Source organism: Pogona vitticeps, chromosome 2 (genome assembly GCF_051106095.1).
Source record: "Pogona vitticeps strain Pit_001003342236 chromosome 2, PviZW2.1, whole genome shotgun sequence".
NCBI classification, from domain to species: Eukaryota; Metazoa; Chordata; class Lepidosauria; order Squamata; family Agamidae; genus Pogona; species Pogona vitticeps.
Genome location: NC_135784.1, coordinates 9,189,873 through 9,214,504, shown reverse-complemented (window position 1 = coordinate 9,214,504; position 24,632 = coordinate 9,189,873). Strand labels below are relative to the sequence as shown.

Here is a 24,632-nt window from a genome sequence, read left to right as displayed (position 1 = left end):
GGTGCCCTTCTAACATCAAATCCATTTTAGAGAGAAGCTGTGCAAACTGGCTTTGCATTCCTTTCATGGAGGAGACCAAATCTGAAACTGTTTTCTCCATAGTGGTTGCAAAGTTCGACTCCCCCCCCTCCTCTGTTCTTTGTAACCGGGCAACTCTATCGAGGCTGCGATCTGAAGGTTTTTGTGATGGCACACGCACCCAGCTTTTACTCTTATCTCTACCTCTCCTCATGTATAAACAAGGCAGAGATTTATAACTTAGGAAGCCAAGCCGTGTTCAAGAGCCCACATTGTTTCTCTTTTCAGCCTCCGGCTCTCCGGTCAAAAGTGAAAGTGTTTTCTTTTAGATTAAAGACAATGCAGCTACGCTTCAAAAGTCCTTCTATATTTGCCAGAAGTTTTCATAAGGAGTTTAAAAGTTATTTACTCACAGGACCCGCAGGAAGAAAGGCATTTATCTTCATTTTTTAGATATCGGGTGAAGAGACAGATATTCAGCCCTGCTTCGCCATCCTGGCGGAAGTGACGTCTCCCCACACTCCATACACTTGTATGGTTTCTCCCCTGTATGTGTCCTTTGATGTGATTGTAGGTACTCCCTCTGACTGAAGCTCTTTCCACATTCAAGGCACGAATATGGTTTCTCTCCTGTGTGGGTCCTTTGATGTCGATACAGATGTCCACTCCAATTGAATTTCTTTCCACATTCCAGGCATGTATATGGTTTGTCCCCTGTGTGTATTCTTTGATGTGAACGAAGGCTACTGCTCATATTGAAGCTCTTTCCACATTCCATACATAGATGTGGTTTCTCTCCAGTGTGGATTATTTGATGGGAACGTAGATGCCCACTCCGACTAAAGCTCTTCCCACATTCCAAACATTTATATGGTTTCTCCCCTGTATGTGTTCTTTTATGTAACCACAGGTCTCTACTCGATCTGAAGCTCTTTTTACATTCCATGCACATATATGGTTTTTCCCCTGTGTGAATCCTTTGATGTCGATATAGGTACCCCCTCTGACTGAAGCTCTTTCCACATTCCATACACATGTATGGTTTCTCTCCTGTGTGCGTTCTTTTGTGTTTACTATATGATCCATTGTCACTGAAGCTCTTCCCACATTCTATGCACGTATAAGGTTTTTCCCTTGTGTGAGTCCTTTGATGTCGATATAGATGTCCACTCCAATTGAAGCTCTTTCCACATTCCTTGCATATGTATGGTTTCTCTCCTGTGTGGGTCCTTTGATGTGAACTAAGGTCACTGCTACGACTGAAGCTCTTTCCACATTCTTTGCACTCATATGGTTTCTCCCCTGTGTGGATCCTTTGATGTGAATTTAGATTGGCCCTCCGACTGAAGCTCTTTCCACATACCACACACAGATGTGGTTTCTCTCCAGTGTGGATTGTTTGATGGGAACGAAGTTGTCCACTCCGACTAAAGCTCTTCCCACATTCCAAGCATTTATATGGTTTCATCCCTGTGTGTGTTATTTCATGTGAACTCAGATGTCTACTCGAACTGAAGCTCTTTCCACATTCCATGCACATGTATGGTTTCTCTCCTGTGTGGGTTGTTTGATGTTTACCACATGATCCACTGTCACTGAAGCTCTTTTCATATTCCATGCACATATAAAGTTTCCCACCTGTGTGAATCCTTTGATGTCGATATAGATGTCCACTCCAATTGAAGCTCTTTCCACATTCCTTGCATATATATGGCTTCTCTCCTGTGTGGATCCTTTGATGTGAACGAAGGTCATTACTACGACTGAAGCTCTTTCCACATTCTTTGCATTCATATGGTTTCTCTCCTGTGTGGATCCTTTGGTGTGAACTAAGGTGGCCCCTCTGACTAAAGCTCTTCCCACATTCCAAACATTTATATGGTTTCTCCCCTGTGTGTGTTCTTTCATGTGAATTTAGATGGTCTCTCTGACTGAAGCTCTTCCCACATTCCATACATATGTATGGTTTCTCTTTTGCATGGGTCCTTTGATGTGAACTAAGGTCATTGCTATGACTGAAGCTCTTCCCACATTCCATACATATGTATGGTTTCTCTTCTGCATGGGTCCCTTGGTGTAAACTAAGGTCATTGCTATGACTGAAGCTCTTTGGTTTCTCTTCTGCATGGGTCCCTTGGTGTAAACTAAGGTCATTGCTATGACTGAAGCTCTTCCCACATTCCATACATATGTATGGTTTCTCTTCTGCATGGGTCCCTTGGTGTAAACTAAGGTCATTGCTATGACTGAAGCTCTTTGGTTTCTCTTCTGCATGGGTCCCTTGGTGTAAACTAAGGTCATTGCTATGACTGAAGCTCTTCCCACATTCCATACATATGTATGGTTTCTCTTCTGCATGGGTCCCTTGGTGTAAACTAAGGTCATTGCTATGACTGAAGCTCTTCCCACATTCCATACATATGTATGGTTTCTCTTCTGCATGGGTCCCTTGGTGTAAACTAAGGTCATTGCTATGACTGAAGCTCTTCCCACATTCCATGCATGTAAATGGTTTCTCCTCTGTGTGGACCCATTGATGGCAACTAAGCTTACTGTTCATGCTGAAGCTCTTCCCAATTACATGCATTTATACAATTTCTCTTCTCTCTGGGTTCTTTCACATGAAAGTTGATCTCCACTCATACCGAGAATCTTTCCATGTGCCGTTTAATTTCTAGGACATCTGTCCTCTGGGTGATTTGAATCTTTGTACAAGATCCACCACACTGCAGGTGGAGTTTGTAAAGGACTTTAAAAGATAGACTTGCACCTGCTGTTTCCCCACAGACTGGTCTGTTCCCTCTTCTTCTTTTGTTTTGTGATGATCACTGGATCCAGGGTCTCAAAAACATCAGAAGCCAATGACAGGATTACTTCTATTTTTTAATTTGCTTCTATGCTCCCCTTCATGGTCCGTTTTTGTTCCAGACTTCATTTTCCCTCTTTCATGCTGATTTGTTTTCTTGTTGTCTTTTTTTAAAACCTGAAATAAAAGGGGAAAGGTTCCTCAGTTAAGAACAGAAGCGGAAAGGATCATTTGCACCTTTCCAAAGTAACCCTCCTCGACTGAATCCCCTTTAAGGTTCGCACCCAATGCAGAATAGGCCAAACGTACGTCTAGAGGAGTTCTCTATAGTGGGACCTCAACTTACAAATGTCCCTGCCTACGAACGATTCGACTTAAGAACGGTTCCATTCACAAAAATCTACATCGACTTCCGAACAGAGCCTCCACCTACGAACGAAAAAAAGGCAGGGGAAAAGGGCAGGAAATTCAAATTTCCCCTGCCTTTTCTTCATTCCATTCAAACCGTTGGTGGTGAAGAGGGTGCTCTTTTGCCCCAATGGTTAAGAAAATTATCCCCGGGAGGTGTCCAATGGACAATTTTAAATTTCCCGCTCTTGTCTGTCACCGCGATTGGACCTCCAGGAGGTCTCCAATGGTGGCGAGGAAGCTCCCACGGCTTTCCTGCCGCCATTGGAGACATCCCATGGGTCCCCGCCACCGCGATTGGCACCTTCAGGCTTTCCCGGGGAGTAGGCCGGGCCTACTGGGAAGGCCATCCCCTGGTGGGCCCGGTCTACCAGGCTTTTATGGGGAGTAGACTGGGCCTACCAGGGGAAGAGTTCCTATGGGAACTAATGCCTCTACCTAAGAATGAAAAACAGCAGATAAGGATTAAATGATTTTCAATGCATTCCTATAGGAAATGGTGCTTTGACTTAAGAACGTTAAGAACGCAGCTCCAATTTGGGTCCCACATCTAGCAGAACAACCATAACCCCTCATGTCCAGTTGTTCTTCCCCTTTTTCCTATTTCAAAGTTTAGGTTAATTCAGTTCTTTTTTTAAAAAAAACCCTTCAGTTTATGAATGTGGGACATTGTGCTTGGAAATGGTCCAATATTGCAGCACAATGTGATGCCCTCGTTGCCAGTAGGAAAAAGGATGCCAAACCTTACATAGCCTGAATGCTGACAACATCAATGGCAGCAATCAAGATGGTTTACAGGAACCTCTCTTGTGCTCATTACCATTCACACTGGTTGAAAAGCAGTCCTGATAGTTACTTTGCATTTGGGTGAAAAGTGGTGAACTGATGAAAAAAGAAATCAGCTTCTGGGATGGTCCTTTGTGTGGTGTCAGTTTGCGAATGGTAGTGGTGGTGGTGGGACACCAAACCCTCAACCATTTGCCTGTGGTGTTTCTCATGATTCCCTGATTCCCCATCCCATTTCATATAGACATGAAAAACCTGGAAGAGGCTGTCCAGGATTTTGTGGTCTGGTACCATCAGGAAGAACAGGTAAGTTTGGCCTTGGAGTTCAAAACGAAGCAGGGCAAAGGCTAATAGAGTTTTGTCAAGAGAACAAGTTTGTCATCACAAATACTCTTTTCTAACAACACAAGAGGCGACTCTACATATGGATATCACGGGATCGGCAACACAAAAATCAGATTGATTATATTCCCTGCAGACAAAGATCGAGAAGCTCTAGACAGTCAGCAAAAACAAGACCTGAAGTGATTGTGGCTCTGATCATCAGCTTCTCATAGCAAAATTCAAGTTTAAACTGAAAAGAGTAGGAAAAACCACTGGGCTACTCAGGTATAATCTAAACCAAATCCTTTATTAATACACAGTGGAAGTGAAGAACAGATTTAAGGAACTCGATTTGGTGGACAGAGTGCCTGAAGAACTTGGATGGTGGCTCGTAGCATTCTACAGCATACAGCAACAAAAACCATCCCAAAGAAAAGAAAATGCAAGAAAGCAAAGTGGCTGTCCAACGAGGCCTTACAAATAGCACAGAAGGGAAACAAAATGCAAGGGAGATAGGGAAAGTTACAGAAAATTGAATGCAGACTTCCAAAGAATAGCAAGGAGAGACAAGAGGTCCTTCTTAAATGAAATAGAGAAAAATAATAGAAAAGGAAAAACCAGAGGTCTGTTCAAGAAAATTGGAGATATTAAAGGAACATTTTGTGCAAATATGGACATGATAAAAGACAAAAATGGTAAGGACCTCACAGAAGCAGAAGATATCAAGAAGAGGTGGCAAGAATACACAGAGAAATTATACCAGAAACATTTGGATGCCCCAGACAACCCAGAGAGTGTGGCTGCAGACCTTGAGCCAGACATCCTGGAAAGTGAAGTCAAGTGGGCCTTAGAAAGCTTGTCTAACAACAAGGCCAATGGAGGTGATGGCATTCCAGTCGAACTATTTAAAATCTTAAAAGATGATGCTGTTAAGGTGCTACATTCAATATGCCAGCAAGTTTGGAAAACTCAACACTGGCCGGAGGACTGGAAAATATCGGTCTACATCCCAATCCCAAAGAAAGGCAGTGCCGAAGAATGTTCCAACTACCGTACAATTGTACTCATTTCACACGCTAGCAAGGTTATGCTCAAAATCCTACAAGGCAGGCTTCAGCAGTAGGTGGATCGAGAAATCCCAGAAGTACAAGCTGGATTCCGGAGAGGCAGAGGAACTAGAGACCAAATTGCTAACGTGCGCTAGATTATGGAGAAAGCTAGAGAGTTCCAGAAAAACATCTACTTCTGCTTCACTGACCACAACAAACTTCTTAAAGAAATGGGAGTGCCTGGCCACCTTATCTATCTCCTGAGTAATCGCTATGTGGAAGAGGAAACAACAGTTAGAACTGGATATGGAACAACTGCTTGGTTCAAAATTGGGAAAGGAGTAAGACAAGGCTGTATTTAGATTAGATTAGGCATCCTTCAGTCTCGAAAGACTATGGTAGCGTGCTCTGTATGGAGGGCTTGGAACAGTGCCTAGTGTGGCTGAGAAGGCCAATTCGAGAGTGACAGTCCCTTCCACACTGAAGACAAACCCAGTCTGTCCCCTTTCCGGCGCCCTGGTTTTGCTGCTTATGTGACTTCCTCTTTGCCTCAGCCTGCTGGGCAAGGGTCTCTTCAAATTGGGAGAGGCCGTGATGCACTGCCTGCCTCCAGGCTGAACGGTCAGATGTCAGGGTTTCCCATCTGTTGAGGTCTATTCCTAAGGCCTTCAGATCTCGCTTGCAGATGTCCTTGTATCGCAGTTGTGGGCTCCCTCTGGGGCGATTTCCCTGCACTAATTCTCCATAGAGGAGATCCTTTGGAATCCGACCATCAGCCATTCTCACGATGTGCCCAAGCCAACGTAGACGTCGCTGTTTCAGTAATGTATTCATGCTGAAAATTCCAGCTCATTCTAGGACTGCTCTGTTTGGAACTTTGTTCTGCCAGGTGATGCCAAAAATCCGTTGGAGGCAACGCATATGGAAGGTGTTCAGCTTCCTCTCCTGTCGTGCACAAAGGGTCCAGGACTCACTGCAGTACAGGAGTGTGCTTAGAACACAGGCTCTATAAACCTGGATCTTCGTATGTGTCGTCAGCTTCTTATTGAGCCATACTCTCTTTGTGAGTCTAGAGAACATGGTGGCTGCTTTGCCAATGCGTTTATCTAGCTCGACATCTAGAGAGAGGGTGTCAGAGATGGTTGAGCCGAGGTACACAAAGTCATGAACAACCTCCAATTCTTGTGTGGAGATGGTAATAGAGGGAGGTGAGTCCACGCCCTGGCCCATGACTTGTGTTTTCTTCAGGCTGATTGTTAGTCCAAAGTCTTGGCAGGCCTTGCTGAAATGATTCATGAGTTGTTGGAGGTCTTCAGCAGAGTGGGTAACAATGGCTGCATCATCTGCGAAGAGGAAGTCCCACATGCATTTCAGTTGGACTTTGGTCTTCACTCTCAATCTAGAGAGATTAAAGAGCTTTCCATCGGATCTAGTCCGGAAATAGACGCCCTCGGTTGCAGCTCCAAAGGCATGCTTCAGCATGACAGCAAAAAAGATCCCAAAAAGTGTTGGTGCGAGGACACAGCCCTGTTTCACTCCGCTTTGGATGTCAAAGGGGTCTGATGTTGAGCCATCAAAAACTACAGTGCCTTTCATTCCCTCATGGAAAGATCTGATGATGTTAAGGAGATGAGGTGGACATCCAATCTTGGGAAGTATTTTAAAAAGTCCATCCCTGCTAACCAGATCAAATGTTTTTGTAAGGTCTATGAAGGCCACTAAGAGTGGCTGTTGTTGTTCCCTACATTTCTCCTGCAGCTGTCGGAGGGAGAATACCATGTCAGTGGTGGATCTATTAGCTCGAAATCTGCACTGTGATTCTGGATAGACTATCTGCAAGCACCTGGAGCCTCTTCAGCACAACACGGGCAAGCAGCTTCCCTACCACACTAAGAAGAGAGATGCCACGGTAGTTATTGCAGTCACCCCTGTCTCCTTTGTTCTTGTACAATGTGACGATGTTTGCATCCTCCATGTCCTGTGGTACTCCACCTTCCCTCCAGCAGAGACAAGAGACTTCATACAGTTCGGTGGTGATGATCTCCTTACTGCATTTCAGCACTTCAGCAGGGATGTTATCCTTTCCAGGTGCCTTGCCGGAGGCGAGGGAGTCCAAGGCCGCTTTTATTTCTGCTAGGGTTGGTTCGTTGTCCAGCTCTTCCACGACAGGCAGGCACTCAATGTTATTTAATGCTTCTTCGGTTACTACATTCTCTCTGGAATATAGCTCAGAGTAGTGCTGTACCCAGCGTTCCATCTGCTGTGCTCGGTCCTGGATGAGCACACCTGTAGCAGACTTCAGGGGAGCAGATTTCTTCTGTATTGGACCTAAGGCCTGCTTGATACCGTCATACATTCCTTTGATGTTACCTGTGTCGCTGCTAACTGTATCTGAGAGCAGAGCTGGAGCCAATAATCATCCTGGCAGCCTGTTGGACTTGACTGCGAGCAGCTCGAAGAGCTTGCAAGTTGTACTCGCTTCGAACCAGTCAGCCATCTTTTTGGTCTTCTTGCCAAAGGTGGACAAGGCGGTGTTATAGACAGTGTTCTTGAAGTGTTCCCATCGTTCAGATGCATTTGCATCAGCCGGACCTGGAAGGGCTTCCTCAAGTGCTTGGGCAAATTCCTTCACTTTTCTTTGATCGCAAGTCTTGCTGATGTCAATACGTGGTCTTCCTTCCTTTTTCGTGTGATATACTCTCTTTGTTCGTAGTTTTACTCTACTACACACCAGGGAGTGATCAGTATCACAATCAGCACTCTGGTAACTGCGTGTGATCGTAATACTAGGAAGGCTGGAACGTCTAGTGAGGATTAGATCAAGCTGATGCAAATGCTTGGATCTTGGATGCCTCCAGGAAACTCTGTGTTGTAGCTTCGTGTTAAAGAATGTGTTGCTGACACAAAGACCATAATAGCAGCAAAACTCCAGCAAGCGTTGACCATTTTCATTCATCTTTCCAATGCCAAAACGGCCTAGACAAGTGGGCCAAGAATTATGATCAGCACCAACTCTAGCGTTAAAGTCTCCAAGAATGAACAGTGCCTCTCTTTCAGGGACTTTTTTGATAGTAGCTGCCAGATCGTCGTAGAATTTGTCTTTCACTTCTGGAGTGGATGACAGTGTTGGTGCATATGCACTAATGAGGGTTACTGGTCCTGCTGATGAGTGGAGCTGCAGAGACAGGATTCTTTCACTCCCCACAGTGGGTGGAACAATGCATCTCAGGAGAGTGTTTCTGACTGCAAAGCCAACACCATATTCCCTGGTCTCATTCAATGGTTTTCCCTGCCAGAAGAATGAGAAGTTTTTTTCTTTGACAGATCCCGAGTCTGGCAGTCTTGTCTCTTGCAGGGCAACAATGTCCATCTGCAGTCTACTCAGTTCCATGTCAATGACAGCTGTCTTGCGCACATCGTCTATTTCTTGCAGGTCGTTAGGAAAGCCGCAGTCAGGAAAGCCAGGGGTCATTGTCCGTACATTCCAGGTGCCCAGCTTTAGGGCAGAAGTTTTCTTACGATTGTTGCATGGTGCACGGTTATCGATCTGCTTGTCGGGTTTGACCCTAAACCCCACGCACCCCGTGGAGTTAACAGACCGTGGCGAGGTAGCACCTTACTGGCTGGGGGCTGCCCAGCTTAAGGCGGGCGGTATCTACCTAGTGAGGTGCAATGACCTCTCCCACTGTCAGAAGTAGCCCCTGGCATCCTGCTCTACGCCAATTGAGCAAAGACTTATAACCAGTAACTGCTACTTCCCGTGTTGTTTCGACGCTGTATGCAAAGCTGGAGTGTCCTCTCCAGAGCACGAAGCCTGGGTAAAATAATATGGAGGATAGGCTGTTACCCAAGCAGCAAATCCCCCCTCTCCACGTCGCTGAAATGGTCCAGTGGAGAGGCAAGAGCCAATACAACTGGTTCCAGCAACGTCGCAGGAGTTGGCAGAGTGACACAAAGTGCCTCCGGGACTCCGGCTCCGGATTTTGCCTCGAGGTTATCTCCTGAAGCCCTTTCCATAAGTGGATATAGCCACAAGGCAGTGGAGGTTTAAAGTCAGAGTTTTCCTTCTCCTAGATGGGCTGCCTTCCAGGGCTGACGAGCCCCATCTACCCGGCCTTCTTATTTAACTTATATACAGAGTACATCAAGTGAAAGGCATGACTGGATGAATCCCAAACTGGAATTAAGAGTGCCAGAAAAAATACAACCTCAGATATGCAGATGATCCCACTCTGATGAAAGTGAGGAGGAATTAAAGAACCTCTTAATGAGGGGGAAAGAGGAGAGTGCAAAAATGGTCTGACGCTCAACATAAAAAAAAAACTGAGATCATGGCCACTGGTGCCATCATCTCCTGGCAAACAGAAGAGTACGATGTGGAGGCAGTGACAGATTTTACCTTCTTGGGCTCCATGATCACTGCAGATGGTGACAGTAGCCACAAAATTAAAAGATGCCTGCTTCTAGGGAGGAAAGCAATGACAAACCTCAACAGCATCTTAAAAAACAAAGAAATTGCCTTGCAGGCAAAGGTCAGCATCATCAAAGCTATGGTATTTCCGGTTGTGATGTATGGAACTGAGAGCTGGACCATAAAGAAGACTGATCGCCAAAGAATTGATGCTTTTGAATTGTGGTGCTGAAGGAGACTCTTGAGAGTCCCCTGGACTGCAAAGAGAACAAATGTATCCAATTTGAAGGAAATCAACCCTGAGTCTCATTGGAAGGTCAGATCCTGAAGCTGAGGCTCCAATACTTTGGCCATCTCATGAGAAGACTCCCTGGAAAAGACCCTGATGTTGGGAAAGTGTGAAGACAAGAGGAGAAGGAGACGACAGAGGATGAGATCATTTATTTATTATTTTACTGTATTTATTACATTTATACCCCGTCCCTCTATGTCTACTCAGGGCGGCTACTTGGCGAGATGGATGGAGAGCGTCATCGAAGTGAACAACATGAATTTGACACAACTCCGGGAGGCCGTGGAAGACAGGAGGGCCTGGCGTGCTCTAGTCCATGGGGTCACGAAGAGTCGGATATGATTTAATGACTAAACAATAACAAACCATCAGTGTAGTGCTGACACCCAACTTTATCTGCTTTTAAAGAAATTGTAGGAGAAAATTCTCTCAGTCTCTTAGGCCCCAGTGTGTGAAAAGTTCTTGAAGAGACGGACCTTTGGAGGGTGGTGAGAAACTAGGAAATCTTCTAGCCCGGCAAAGCAAGAACTGCTTTTGGGGGATCCTTTGAAGGGAGAGAAATGGACAAAAACCTTCTCACCTTATTTTGGAATGGCAGATCACCCCGAGACAGGCCTTGCTCTTCTTCGGATTTTGCGTTTTGCAGAAGTTGTTTGAGGCTTTCCTAGTGCCTTCTTCTGTATTGACTCTGTCCCTCAAATTGCCACTCTGGAACTGAAAGAGAGGATTTTTTTGAAGTCACATGATCCCTGGGAAGAAGCAGTTTAGAAAGAGGAATGGGATCTACTTATTGGTATGCTTCGAGAACACAACATTTCCGATTCTTTGAATATGTTCTCCTAGCGCCGCCTTCTGTGCCCACTCTCTCCCTCAAATTGCTAGTCTGGAACCGAAAGAGGGGAGTGCTCCTGTTTAAGTCCCCCTCCATCCCAACTCATTTCGTTCCAGTCATCCAGCAGGGATGTCATGAAGGCGTGTGTCACCCTGTCCAGATCAGATCTCTCCAAGGACCGGAGCAGTTGGTGTCCTTGTTTTAATTGTGCAAAAGTACTGCTGGCCACCCCCTTGAGAAACCGGGGGGAGGGGGCTCGAGGCTGAGAGATGAATCCGGGACACACACCCCCAGCGACCCTCCTGTGCTTTCAGAAGGAGAGACATCACCTCTGGAGGAGCCCACTGGGTGTTGGGCGGGGGGGGGGGACACCTTTTCTCCCTCCCTGGGATCTCTCTCAGAGGGGGACCTTCCTTCTCTCCTCCCTTCATCCCCCCCCCCCCGAAAAAGCACATTTTGGGATTCGGTCTAACAGGAAAGTATTGCAAGCTGAAAGAAAAAAAGGGGTGGGGTGCAGGGGAGGGAGGGGGGTCTCCTCTGGCAGCCATGGATCAGGAAGGCTGCCCTGGTCTACTCACTAAGCTCTGCTTCTGCCACCCCCACAGGCTTTTTCCAGAGAGATGGAAACGTCCTGGAAATGTTCACATCTGGAGCTGGGGGGACCTTGGCATCTGGATCCAAGAGGGTCCCCATCCAATCTGGATCAGAAAGGACGATTAAAATAAATCGCGGGGAGAGATTGGCAGCTGGAGAAAGAGCCCCGGAGGCTTTTCGGAGGGGCGGCTCAGCGCTCCAGAGGGGAGGGAGATGCCGGGAGATCCAGGGGGGGTCCTTCCTCCTTCCTTCCTTCGCCCCCCCACCAGGAGCCGCTCTGGAGGCGCGTCTCGCCCTTTCCCCCCCTCGCCGTGGGGACCCTCCAACCCTCCTTCCCTGCAAGTCCGGCAGCGGCTCCCACCGTCTCTGCCTCGGGGCCCCCTCAGCTGCCCGGGAGGGGGCGCTCCTGGGGGGGTTCGTCCCCCTTCGAGGGTCTCCTTGCCTTTCCTTCCTCAAGACACTCGCGTGGGGGGAGGCTTTCCCCTTGGAAGGGAGGGGCCGCATCCCCGTTTTTCAGCGTCCCCCCCTCTCTCTACCCCTCCCCCCATCCCATCCGGTCTTCCTTTCCCGCCCCCCCCAAAAAAAGAGTCCCTGAGAACTCAAAGAGTTTGGCGCGTCCGCGCCCCTCGCCTCCTTCCTGGTCCTCAAAAGCGCCAAGGCTCCCGTGGGGGGGGGAATCACCCTCTCTCGCCCCCCTCCCCCGCCAAGGACCTGTCTGCCCCCCCCCCGTCTGCCTCCCCTTCGCGCAGAGGCTCCGCCGACGGTGGGCTCCACAGGGACCCTCCTTCCCTCCCCCTTCGCTTTCCACCTGAGGACCCCGGATCCCAAGGGGGGGAGCTCCGTCCATCCCCTCCCCCACAGCTTCTTGCCCTCCCCCCTCCACACCGGGGTCTCTCTCTCTTCCCCCTTATAATCCCCCCGCTCGCAGGGGTCCCTATCCCAGAACCCGCCCGGTCGGTCGCCTACCTCGGCCTTTCCAGCGCCCTCCACGTGTGGATGCAGCTCCCTTTCTTCCCTTTTCCAGGAAATCGTGGGGGAGGGGCCCCCATCTTGGCCCCTCCTCTTCCCCTCCAAACCGCCCCCTCTTGGCTGGGACCTCCCCCCTCCGGCCCTCCATTGCCCCCTCCCCCTTTCTTGCCCTCTCAGGTGGGGTCCGCCTCCAGGTGATCCATCAGGTTTCAAGGAAGGCATCATCTCCACAGGAGCCTCTTCCTCTTTCTTCTTGCTTCTCAAGCATGCCTCCACTTCCCTCTCTCGATGACAAAAGAGAGAGGGAGGGAGGGAGGGGGACACTCTTCCCCCCACTGCTTAAGCCCCCACTTCCCCCTCCCTGCTTTCTCCATGCCTGGCCCTCTTTCTCCTCCTCCTCCTGCAAGCAGAGCAGGGGGGGAAAAAGACAAAACGTCGTGGCATCTTAAAGACTAATGGTGAGCAGGTGGTTTTGCTAGTGAGGAGGGAAACACAGCCGGGAGATACAGGAGGTCCAAATGAATAGCCCCAGGAACTCTTCTAAAACCTCCCCCTCCTGCAAGAGATTTCACCAGGAATCTTCCTTCCCTTTCTGCAAGACACACTTTGGGGGAGATTTCCACCTGGGGGAACCCTACACCCTGGAGCAGTGGTTCTTAACCTTTGTTACTCGGATTTTTTTGAACTGCAACTCCCAGAAACCCCACCCAGCACAGTTGGTGCTGAAGGCTTCTGGGAGTTGCAGTCCAAAACTCCTGAGTAACACAAGGTTAAGAACCAGTGCCCTAGAGGTTTCCATTTTTTGCTTTATATACTGTATAGATAACTGAACAGCCTGGAGAATCCTGAACTGAGATATAACAGCACTCTTTCAGGAAGCCACAGAGTCCACGTCGTCAACCAAACAGGGGTGGCTTTGACCAGGAACGGGTCGTCGGAAACCTCGGCAGTGACCAGTCCGAGGGAGCGACCTTCCCTGACTCCAAAGTTGGCCTCCGTCTCCCGTTTCAGATTTTTGCCAGGGGACGTGGTTGACCTCCATCCCTCGTCCAGCAGATTTCTCCCTGGCTCAGAAACTCCTAGCCTAGTGACAGGGGTTCTCCCCTCCCTGATCATTTCACGTTTTTCGCCCTCCCCCCCAGCCTTCTTAACTGTCTTCTTTCGGCATCTTGCTGGAACAAAGGGAAGGTCCATCTTTCTCCAGAATCTCTCTGAATAAAAGTGCATCTAGATTTTTATGCATTTTTTGTTTGACGTGTCTCTAGTCCCTTCCAGTTCTACACCATCTATGCCAAAATAAGAACAGGTGGGGGGGAACTTTTCTGGGGACCCTCTCCTGTGCCCTGTCAGCAGAGCCGTGACCCACTGGTGGGGGAATGATGAGGGGAGGTCCCCCCCTCTCGACCCCCCCCCATTCCCATCCGGTCTTCTCCTCCTCTTTGGGGGGGGGGCAAAAAGAGTCCCGGAGAATTCCCGAGCTTGGCGGGTCCTCCTCCCCCTCCCTCCGCCCCCGCCGCCCGCTTCGGGTCGCGCCTCTCGCCTCCCGCCCGGTCCTCAAAAGCGCCGGGGCTCCCTGACTCCCGGGGGGGGGGGGGAAATCACCCTGTCTCTTGCCCGCCCCCCAAGGACCTGTCTCCCCCCCCTCGTCTGCCTCCCCTTCGCGCAGGGGCTCCGCCGAGGGGGGGTTCCGAACGGGGGAGGGAGGCCGAGGGATCCTCCTTCCCTCCCCTTCGCTTTCCACCTGCAGATCCCGGATCGCATGGGGGGGGAGCTCCATCCCTCCTCTGCCCCCCCTCGACTTGTCCTCCCCCCTCCACACTGGGGCCTCTCTCTTCCCCCCTCATTCCCCCCCCCCGCAGGAGTCCCTCCACCGACCCCAAGACCCGCCTGGTCAGTCACCTACCTTGGCCTTTCCTGAGCCCTCCACGTGGGGATGCAATTCCCTTTCTCCCCTTTTCCAGGAAATCGTGGGGGAGGGCCCCCCCAGCTTGGTCCCTCCTCTTCCCCCCAACTCCCAGTCCTTCCCCTTGTCCGCTTGGATGGGACCTCCCCCCTCAGCCCCTCCATTGCCCTCCCCCTTTTCTTGCCCTCCTAGGTGGGGTCTGCCTCCAGGTTCCCTCCCCTCCATACCTCCGTTTTCCACAAAGGCATCATCTCCACAGGAGCCTATTCCTCTTTCTTTTTTAGGCGTCCAGTCGTGTCCGACTCTAGGGGGCGGCGCTCATCCCGCTCTTCAAGCCATAGAGCCAGCGTTTGTCCGAAGACAATCTTTCCGTGGTCACATGGCCAGTGTGATTTAGACACGGAACGCTGTTTACCTTCCCACCGAGGTGGTCCCTATTTATCTACTCGCATTTGCATGCTTTCGAACTGCTAGGTTGGCGGGAGCAACTCTTCAGGGGCAGAGAAGAGCCAAATATGAACTCCGGAAGCCTCCCCTGAAACTCCCAAGCAAGAAACCTACTCCAGTCTGGCTTGCAACAGCCTTACCTGATGCTGGTTCTGGAGCCATCGCTGGGAACAAGCTGGCAACGCATTCATAGAACACAAGTACTTTGCACATTTTCATTCCCATTACACCAGCAAACACAAGGTCTGGAAACACAAGTGGAAGAGGGGCACTGGTGAATGCCCCCTTGACGGCTTGAAGTTGGCAGCTGAGATTTCTTCAACCTGGGTCATTCCTGGGACCCCAAACCAGCACTTGAGAAGCTTAAGGACGCCCCTTCTCCCCCAACCAAGCCCTCTCCCCCTCTTCTTATGTCACCCGTTAGCATGGGAGTCTCTCCCTCTCTCCTTCCATTTTGGATGACACATTTGCCACATGCTGAGATTGAGCCCTCAGGATCCACCCAGGATTTCCACAGATCCACTGGAGGGGAGACTCTTGGTTCTAGACGGGCCCCTCTTTGCTCTGGAGACCAAAGGAGGAGACAAATGAGGCTTCCGAGTACCAGCTCACTGCAATCAGCTGGCTGGTTTGTGCCCAATGAACAACGGCTCCCCTATCCCCAATTTATTCATAATTTATCGATTGATTGGATTTATATCCCACACCATCTGGCGACCCTGCCACTCTGGGCAGCTGACAACATTATAAAAAACAATGTTAAAACATAATAAAAAATAAATTAATTAGCACATAACCAAATAGGGTAAAACAGATGACAATAAAGGTGGTCAAAAGGGTGATGGAGAGGATGGCAAAAAGGATGGTTAAAAGGGGAGGCCGAGATCTTAGTGCTCCGGAAAAGCCTGGCAGAAGAGCCGGGTCTTCAATGCTCTTTTGAACCTGTCCAACGAGGGTGCCCGGCGGATCTGTCAGCTTTTTGCTGGTAATTTGCAGAGTTCTGATGAAGGAAAAAAACCACACTCTTCTTCTACAAAGGCATGTGTATTTACAAAATATATACAAATATACAAAGAAGCAGTCCTTCAGCATGGCAGCAATATAGAGGCAAAATGCATAGAGGATAACAGTATAGAGGAAAGAGAAGATACAAGCACATACACATTGTTCACTTATATACACTTAAGCAGATGCTTCTGTCCAATCACGACAGGTGTTGCATCATCTCCTTTCCAATCACGACAGGTGTTGCATCATACACAGATATTGCACCATCTTCTTCACAGTCACTGTGACTCAGCACTTGCACAGGTGATCATCATGGCAGCTTATTAACATTACTGTCTGGACCTTTTCAGGCCTATAAAATTGTCAATATTCTGACAGGATCTCCATGGGCAGATTGTTCCACAGGCAGCAGGTGAATGCCAAGAAGGCCTGGTTTCCTGTTCTTTCCCTCAACTGCCCAGATCTGGCTGGGAGCAGGCCTTCTGAAAGGTACTGAGGTCCTAAACCATTTAGGGCTTTGAATGTTATCATCATCACCTTGAAGTCGATGTGGAAACGAACTGGTAACCAATGAAGGGCAGCCAGAGTGGGGTATTTCTTCACCCCAGTTATTAATCTGGCCTCCGCATTTCTTTAACTCTTCTTTTTCCTCTCCTTTCTCCTCCCTCCCCCAACATGCTTCATTCTCTCCCCCTCCTTCTATCTCCCTCTTATCCTCCTCCTTTTCCACCTGATTTGCGCCTCCTTCAGCCTCTTCTTTAATTTCTAATTTTCTTAATTCTTTTTCTATCACTCCTCTTCCTTGCGCTTCTGCCTTTATTTGAGAGGCAGACGGTACACTCTCCGGATCCTGGGTGAGGTAGCTCGTCCCCTAACGATCTGTAACAAGAGGAAGGAACTACTTCCTCTGGGCTTAGCCATGTCAAGATATTTCGAAAACTTGGCTCAGCCATCATCTTTGCATACTGGTTACGAAATGTATTATACTGGAGAGCTGTCTAGACCTAACCCCAGATTCTAGGGGGGAAGAAGACTGGAGGATATTTTGGGAAGAACCAAGATCTGGCTACAGATCTCCAGGGAGGGAATCAGGTAATCATGGATAATCCCAGTTCAAATATTAGGATTGAATTAGGGAGTTCTTGCGCTGTCCCTCGTCCAGCTAAAATTGACAGCTCAGGAAAATTATGATACTGGGACAAGTCTAGATAGGGATGCAGCTGGGCCATTTTCCGAAGATGGAAATGGGCTGCCTGGACCACAGATGCCACCTGGGTTTCCATGGTGAGATCCGATTCCTGGCAGATGCCCAACCTGTGAACCTCGCTCTTCGTGGGAATAAAAAAAGAAAGAAAAGAAAAGCGTGTTGCTTATATACCGCCCCATAGTGCTTCAAGCACTCTCTGGGTGGTTTACAATTTAATTATGCAGGCTACACATTGCCCCCCCCCCGCCCAGTGAGCTGGGTACTCATTTTACCGACCTCGGAAGGATAGAAGGGTGAATCAACCTTGAGCCAACTACCTGGGATTTGAACCCCAGGTCGTCAGCAGTTTTAGCTGCAGTACAGCGGTTTAACCACTGTGCCACACTTCACTGTCTCGAAGGAGAGGGGGTTTCCCAACCCACTGAGGCCAGGGTGGCCCATGCGCAAGATTCCCGTCTTGTCCGGATTCAACCTGAGTCCGTTTGCCCTCATCCGCTTCCTTGATGAGGAGGGATGTGTGTGTCCGGGTGCCCCTTGGAACAGTCACCTCAAACCCATAGGTTTTCCCAAGTGTCGGGGGGGGCACCTAATAACTCCGACATCCTGCATGTTAAAGAAAATCACCTGCAGGCATTTCTCTCAATCCAACCCTATTGGTAAGGGATGTCAGCCTAGGAGTTGGTAGTTTCCTCATGAAATGCCAAATTTGTCCTGGCATTCCCTGGTGGGAAGGCAATGACAAGCCTGTTATCAAAAGTCTCACACAAAACCCGATGATGGGAGACAGTGTGTGCCACAGTGGATGGTTTGAGAGAAGGGTGCAAGAGACCTGGGTTCAAATCGTTGGTGTATGTAATTATACAACACAGTAGGAGTATACTCTCTGTGTGTGCGTGCACGCGCATGTGCGTACACATGCGTGTTTGCATGGGAAGGAGCAGAATGTCATATTTTCACAGTGAAGTATTCTGACCAATCAGAAGGTGTCTGGCTGTCAGATGTTTTATACATATGTTATAGGATATGAGAGTTTGTTTATTAAACTTAGTCTCCTACGTTTTAATGAGATGCAAACATAACTAAGTCAAGTACAAATTTTATGTAACAAGTACCAATATGTCTAAGCACTGTGAGTTTATTCAACTGTACATATATTTTGAACTGTGAATGCTTTTAAAACAGCCAAGTAACCATTTTACTTGCTATCACCTGCTGGCAAAACACACACACACACACACACACACACACACACTCACACAAAGGAAGAATGTTAATTTTTGCTCTGCAGGTGTTTTTTTTAACCACAGTGCTTGAAGCTGCTGTGCACAAACTCAACAATTGCATTTTATATTATTTTATAACTAGCCTAGGTCAACAAAAACCCTGTTAGCCATGAAAACAGATCAGGAAATTGGTGTCAATTAAGAACAACTTCTGAAGACCTTTCTGTGGCGATCGCCCAGGTCGCTCATGCTATTCCTATTCATGAGCTGATTTGCATGAACCTATGAGAGGGCTGGAGAGGCGGAGTCAGCAGCTAATGAGGCTTGGCTGGAGAAAGCTGAGTCCGATAGGGCTGTTTAGTCAGAGAGAGAGAGAACAGATATTGAGAGAGAGAGGGTTAATCAGAGAGATGGAGATGATTAGGAAAATAGGTAGAGAAGTTGGTAATGATATTGGAAGAGAAAAGAAGTCTATACTGAGAGGACCACTGATGAATTGCTTATGTATAATGTGTATCTGTAGGACTTCTGTTATTATTCAATCTGCTTCTGTTCCATAAATAAGTTCTCTTTCTGTTCACAAGACAAGTGTTCAGGCAAACATCATTTATATTGTGGATTGAAGTAATCCACCGGTGGCAGAGAGAAGAATACATGACGTGAGCTTTTGTGAGCAAAAGAAAACACAAGGGAGGGGGCCACAAGGGCAAACACCACACTTACTATTTCGGAAGCGGAGGGAATTGACAGTAACACTGTGTTTCCCAGGGAATAAGACAGGGGTCTTTTATTATTTTTTGCATAAAAAAAACACATTAGGGCTTATTTTCAGGGAATGTTTTATTCTTTCCAGGTACAATGATCTACATTTATTCAAATACAGTCGTGTCATCTTCTACTGGTTGTTGCACAAGGTTGGAGGGCAGGGTTTCACTTAACTGGGGCTTATTTTGGGGGCAGGGCTTCTATGACGAACATCCCAAAAAATCCTACCAGGGCTTATTTTCAGGTTAGGTCTTATTTTCATGGAAAAATGATGGTACATTAAAATATACTTGCCACCCCATTTCTACCTTTCCACTACTATACAGAGTAGAGTAGTCCTAGATCGAGCTGGAATTTTTAGCATGTATACATTACTGAAACAGTGATGTCTGTGTTGGCTCGGGCATGTCATGAGAATAGCTGATGGTTGGATTCCAAAAGATCTCCTGTATGGAGAATTAGTGCAGGAAAATAGCTGCACAGCGAGACCACAGCTGCGATACAAGGATATCTGCAAGTGGGATCTGAAGGCTTTAGAAATGAACCTCAACAGATGGGAAACCCTGACATCTGAGCATTCACCTGGAGGCAGGTGGTGCATCACAGCCTCTCCCAATTTGAAGAGACCCTTGTCCAGCAGACCGAGGCAAAGAGGAAGTCACGAAAGCAGCAAAATCAGGGAGCTGGGCAGGGGACAGATTGTGTTTGTCTTCAGTGTGGAAGGGATGGTCACTCTTGAATTGGCCTTCTCAGCCGCACGAGACGCTGTTAGAAGTCCTCTCTTCAGAGCACATTACCATAATCTCTCAAGACTGAAGAATGCCATCCTGCTACTATATCCTCAATAAATCTTTGGATCCCAAATACAACATTAACAGAGGAAACTGGATTCCTGTTCACTGTGAGATGGATATCTCAATCTATAAAGTGCCCCTTTTACATTTATGATACCTGCAGAAAATGACTGTTCTCGGTTACCTCCTCAGAGGGTGGAATTTCTGCCTGCTCTACCTGGAAAGGCTTCCAATTTTCTGATAGCCAGGAGGTCTGTGATTCCTCAAGGAAGTGATTCACTTATAGCCAATTCTACAAGAAGACATTTATTCACCTCTTTCAAAGGCAAAGGAGATTTTTAAAAGTCACATACAGAACACAGTTTCAGACCAATTCACTTCCACTCTCATTGTGGGCCTCACTTATTTCTATGGTCTTTTCCGAGGCCCAACACAGCAGAAGAAGGCCAGCAGAAGACAGAGGCCCATTTCCAGAGCAGATACTGAAAGCACAGGGTGTCTGCAAATATATACATATAATCCCACCCCCCACATGGAAGAAGGTCCGGTTATCCTGGAAGCTTCACCCACCAGATGGATGAAAGAATATGAAAACTTTGAAAGAGGATTTCTATGTGTTATTTTGTCAGTTCTTGAAGGCTTAATTCAACAACCCACTGTTAAAACAACACAATGTTTTAATTAAAACACCCCACTGTTGTGAAAGCTGATTCCACATCATATCCTTGGCCAGAATCGTTGACATTACATTGTAAGCATGTGACCTGATTGTGTATTGTGCATTGCCTGGGTATAAAACCCGACAAAGTTAACTTCAGGAGACCTGGTGAAGAAACGAAGTCCAGTCATTTGCATTCTGTGTGTGTTGTCTTCTGCCAGGCAGAGTTATCCTTCCAGATGAAGGTCTTTATATATTCCATGCATTCCGTGTTCCTGTGTGAGGTCCTTGATGTGGCTGAAGGCTACTCCTGTGATGGAAACTCTTTCCACATTCCATGCATTGATGTGGTTTCTCTCCTTGTGGGTCCTTTGATGGCAATGCAGTTTTCCGTTGTGATTGAAGCTCTTCCCACATTCCATGCACATATATGGTTTCTCCCCTGTGTGGATTCTTTGATGTTGCTGTAGATGTCCACTCCGCTGGAAGCTCTTCCCACATTCCATGCACTTGTATGGTTTCTCCCCAGTATGAGTTCCTTGATGTTTAGCCTTAGATCGATGGTCTCTGAAGTTCTTCCCACATTCAAAGCACTTGTATGGTTTCTCCCCTGTGTGGATCCTTTGGTGTCTATACAGATCTACATTCTGACTGAAGCTCTTTCCACACTCAATGCATTGATATGGTTTCTCCCCTGTGTGGGTTCTTTGATGTTTAGCATATGATCCACTGCCACTGAAGTTCTTCCCACATTCCATGCATTTGTATGGTTTCTCCCCTGTATGGGTCCTTTGATGTAATTGTAGGCACCCCCTCTGATTGAAGCTCTTTCCACATTCAAGGCATGTATATGGTTTCTCTCCTGTGTGGGTCCTTTGATGTGACGGTAGGTACCACTTCGAACTGAAGCTCTTTCCACATTCAGGGCATGTATATGGTTTGTCCCCTGTGTGTGTTGTTTGATGTGAACGAAGGCTACTGCTCCGACTGAAGCTCTTTCCACATACCGTACACAGATGTGGTTTCTCTCCAGTGTGGATTATTTGATGTGAACGTAGTTGCCAATTCCGACTAAAGCATTTCCCACATTCTAAGCATTTATATGGTTTCATCCCTGTGTGTGTTATTTCATGTGAACTCAGATGTCTACTTGACCCGAAGCTCTTTCCACATTCCATGCACATGTATGGTTTCTCTCCTGTGTGAATTCTTTGATGTTTACTATATGTTCCACTGTCAGTGAAGCTCTTTCCACATTCCAAGCAGAGATAAGGTTTTTCTCCTGTGTGAATCCTTTGATGTCGATGTAGGTACCCACTCTGACTGAAGCTCTTTCCACACTCAAGGCACGTATATGGTTTCTCCCCTGTATGGGTCCTTTGATGAGATTTTAGGTACCACCTCTGACTGAAGCTCTTTCCACATTCCAGGCACGTATATGGTTTCTCCCCTGTGTGGCTCCTTTGGTGTGAACTCAGGTCATTGCTACGACTGAAGCTCTTCCCACATTCAATGCATGTAAATGGTTTCTCCCCTGTGTAGACCCATTGATGGGAACTAAGCTTACTGTTCATGCTGAAGCTCTTCCCAATTCCATGCATTTATAGTTTCTTTTCTGTCTGGGTTCTTTCATGTAAAAGTTGATGTCTACTCATACCAAGAATCTTTATTTGTATAGGACGTCTGCCCGCTGGGTGATTCAAATCTTTATACAAGATCCACCATACTACAGGTGGTGTTTGCAACCTCTTTGAAAGATAGGCTTGTACTTGCTATTACCCCACAGACTGGTCTGTCCCTTCTTCTTTTTTCTTTTGTGATGATCACTGGATTGAGAGTCTCAAAAACATCAGAGGCCAAAGATGCAGAGGATTTCTTATCACTGTTTTTTTCATTCACTTCTCTGGTCCCCTTTATGATCCGTTTTATTTCCAAACTTCATTTTCCCTATTTCATGCTGATTTGTTTCCTTGTTTTCCTTTTTTTACCTGAAATAAAAGTGGAAATATTCCTCAGTTCAGTACAGAAGCAGAAGGCATCATGCCCTGTTTCATCTTCGAAGCTCCTACCCTCCTAAGCACCCTAAGCTACATCTGTTTTTCTTTTAGAGTAGACTTCCCTTCCCAAGCTAAACTACTTGACTTTTGGACTGAATCCTAATTCCTTGATAGATGGAACTCAAAGATGATGGGACTTCCTTGATAGATGAAACTCCAAGATTAGAGAAGCTTGTGGGTCTATCCTGATTTACCTAGTTGGGGTTTTATTCCGAGTGACATCAGACAACTATTTCCACCTTTCCAAAGTAACCCTCCTCTACTAAATCCCCTTTAAGAGTCACACCCCTTTCAGAAGAGGCCAAACATGTGTCTAGAGGAGTTTTCTATTTCATTGTTTCTTGAACAAGTCGATGCATGCAAACGAAGTAGAGAAGCGGCATAAGAGTTCTATCTAGTGACTGTTTCAAATCAAGTATCAAAAACTGAGCAAGAAAGTTTTAAATATGTGGCAATGAAACCATGTCAATTTCTATTATATCATTTTTGTATCCTACCTCTAGTAGAGAAACCATAATCCATAATCTCCAATTGTTTTCCCTCTTATTTATTTATTTGATTTTTACCCTGCATATATGAACTGATGGACCACTCTTCCTTTCCTATTTCAACTTGTAGGATAATTCAGTTCTTAAAAGCAACACCTTCAGTTTATAAATGTGGACTGTTGTGCTTCTGTACACAGGATTCCAAAAGCTAGGGAGTAGCCCAGTACTGAAGACTATTGCAGTACAACACCATGCCCTCATTGCCAGCAGGAAAAAGGATGCAAACTCTCACATGGCAAAGGTTAGCCTGAATGTTGACAACAGAAACGGCACCCATCAAGATGGTTTACAGGACCACCCTCTTATGCTCACTACCGTTCAGACTGGTTGAAAAACAGTCCTGACAGTTGCTTTGCATTTGGGTGAGAAGTGGTGAACTGATGAAAAAAGGAGTCAGTTTCTAGGATTGTCCCTTATGTGGTGTCACTTTGTAAATGGTAGTGTTTCTGGGGGACTCCTCTTCAACCCCTCAACCATTCGCGTCAGGGTTCCATGATTCCCCATCCTATTTCACAGAGACATGAAAAACCTGGAAGTGGCTGTCCAAGATTTTGTGGTCTGGTACCATCAGTGTGCTGATGACACTCAACTCCATCTGCTTTTAAAGAGCTGAGAACTTTCTCTCAGTCTCTCAGACCCCAGTGTGTGTGGTCACCAAGCTTCTCTCCCCACCATAGAAGCTATAGTAGAGATGGGGGTATTTGTACAGTGGTGCCCCGCTAAACAGTTACCCCGCATAACAGTTTTTTAACTAGACATTGGCTTTTTGCGATAGCTATAGCAATTCGCAAAACAGTGATTTCTATGAGGGAATTTCACTGGACAATGTTTGGTCCCTGCTTCGCAAATCGATTTTTGCTACACAATGATTTTGACGGCTCCCTCCATGCTCGCAAACAGGTGTTTTCAGGACTTAAGCTTCACAAGACAGCGATTTAAACAGCTGATCGATGGTTCACAAAGCAGCTTTCCTATGGCTGATCTTTGCTAGACAATGACGATTCTTCCCCATTGGAACGCATCAAACAGGTTTCAATGTATTCCAATGGGGAAAAGCATTTCGCTAGACAATGATTTCGCTAAACAGCGATTTCAGTGGGATGGATTATCATCATCTAGCGAGGCACCACTGTACATGAATATCCGCTCACAGTGGCAGATAATGAAGGTCTGGACCTAGGGGACCTGGCCCTATGGGGCCAATCACACATGATTCCACCGCTGCTACAAGCCCCGCAGTGCCTTCCTATCGCTTCGTTACTCATGATGGATTAGCAGAAGGCGGGATGACGAGTCTCTCTGCCACATCGAAGAACAGCAATCATTACGTGCTTTCTCTTTCATCAGTTTCAACATTCAATGTGAAAAACAGCAGTATTCTTGCATGAACACCAAATCAATCGAGTCAAATATTTTGACTCCAGCTCCAAGCTTCTCCGCCCAGCATAGCCAGCTGTAGAGGTATTATACCCATGAAGTAACTAATAAATGTAACAATTAATCTTTGTGCCAGTGATACGGCCATGAAAGATC

General features: G+C 47.1%; 1 protein-coding gene across 1 annotated transcript in view; it reads right to left on the bottom strand.

Moving 5' to 3' along the window:
* Positions 1-24,630, bottom strand: part of LOC110071558 (uncharacterized) — a 31,510-nt gene extending 6,880 nt beyond the window's left edge. Inside the window, exons 1-2 of the mRNA XM_078386764.1 lie at positions 20,725-24,630; positions 470-2,596 (exon numbers count right to left, since the gene is read on the bottom strand). Of these exons, the coding sequence (XP_078242890.1) occupies positions 470-2,596; positions 20,725-22,095 (3,498 nt within the window). The 5' untranslated portion in view covers positions 22,096-24,630. The remainder of the gene's footprint in view (positions 1-469; positions 2,597-20,724) is intronic.
* Positions 24,631-24,632: the final 2 nt, after the last annotated feature.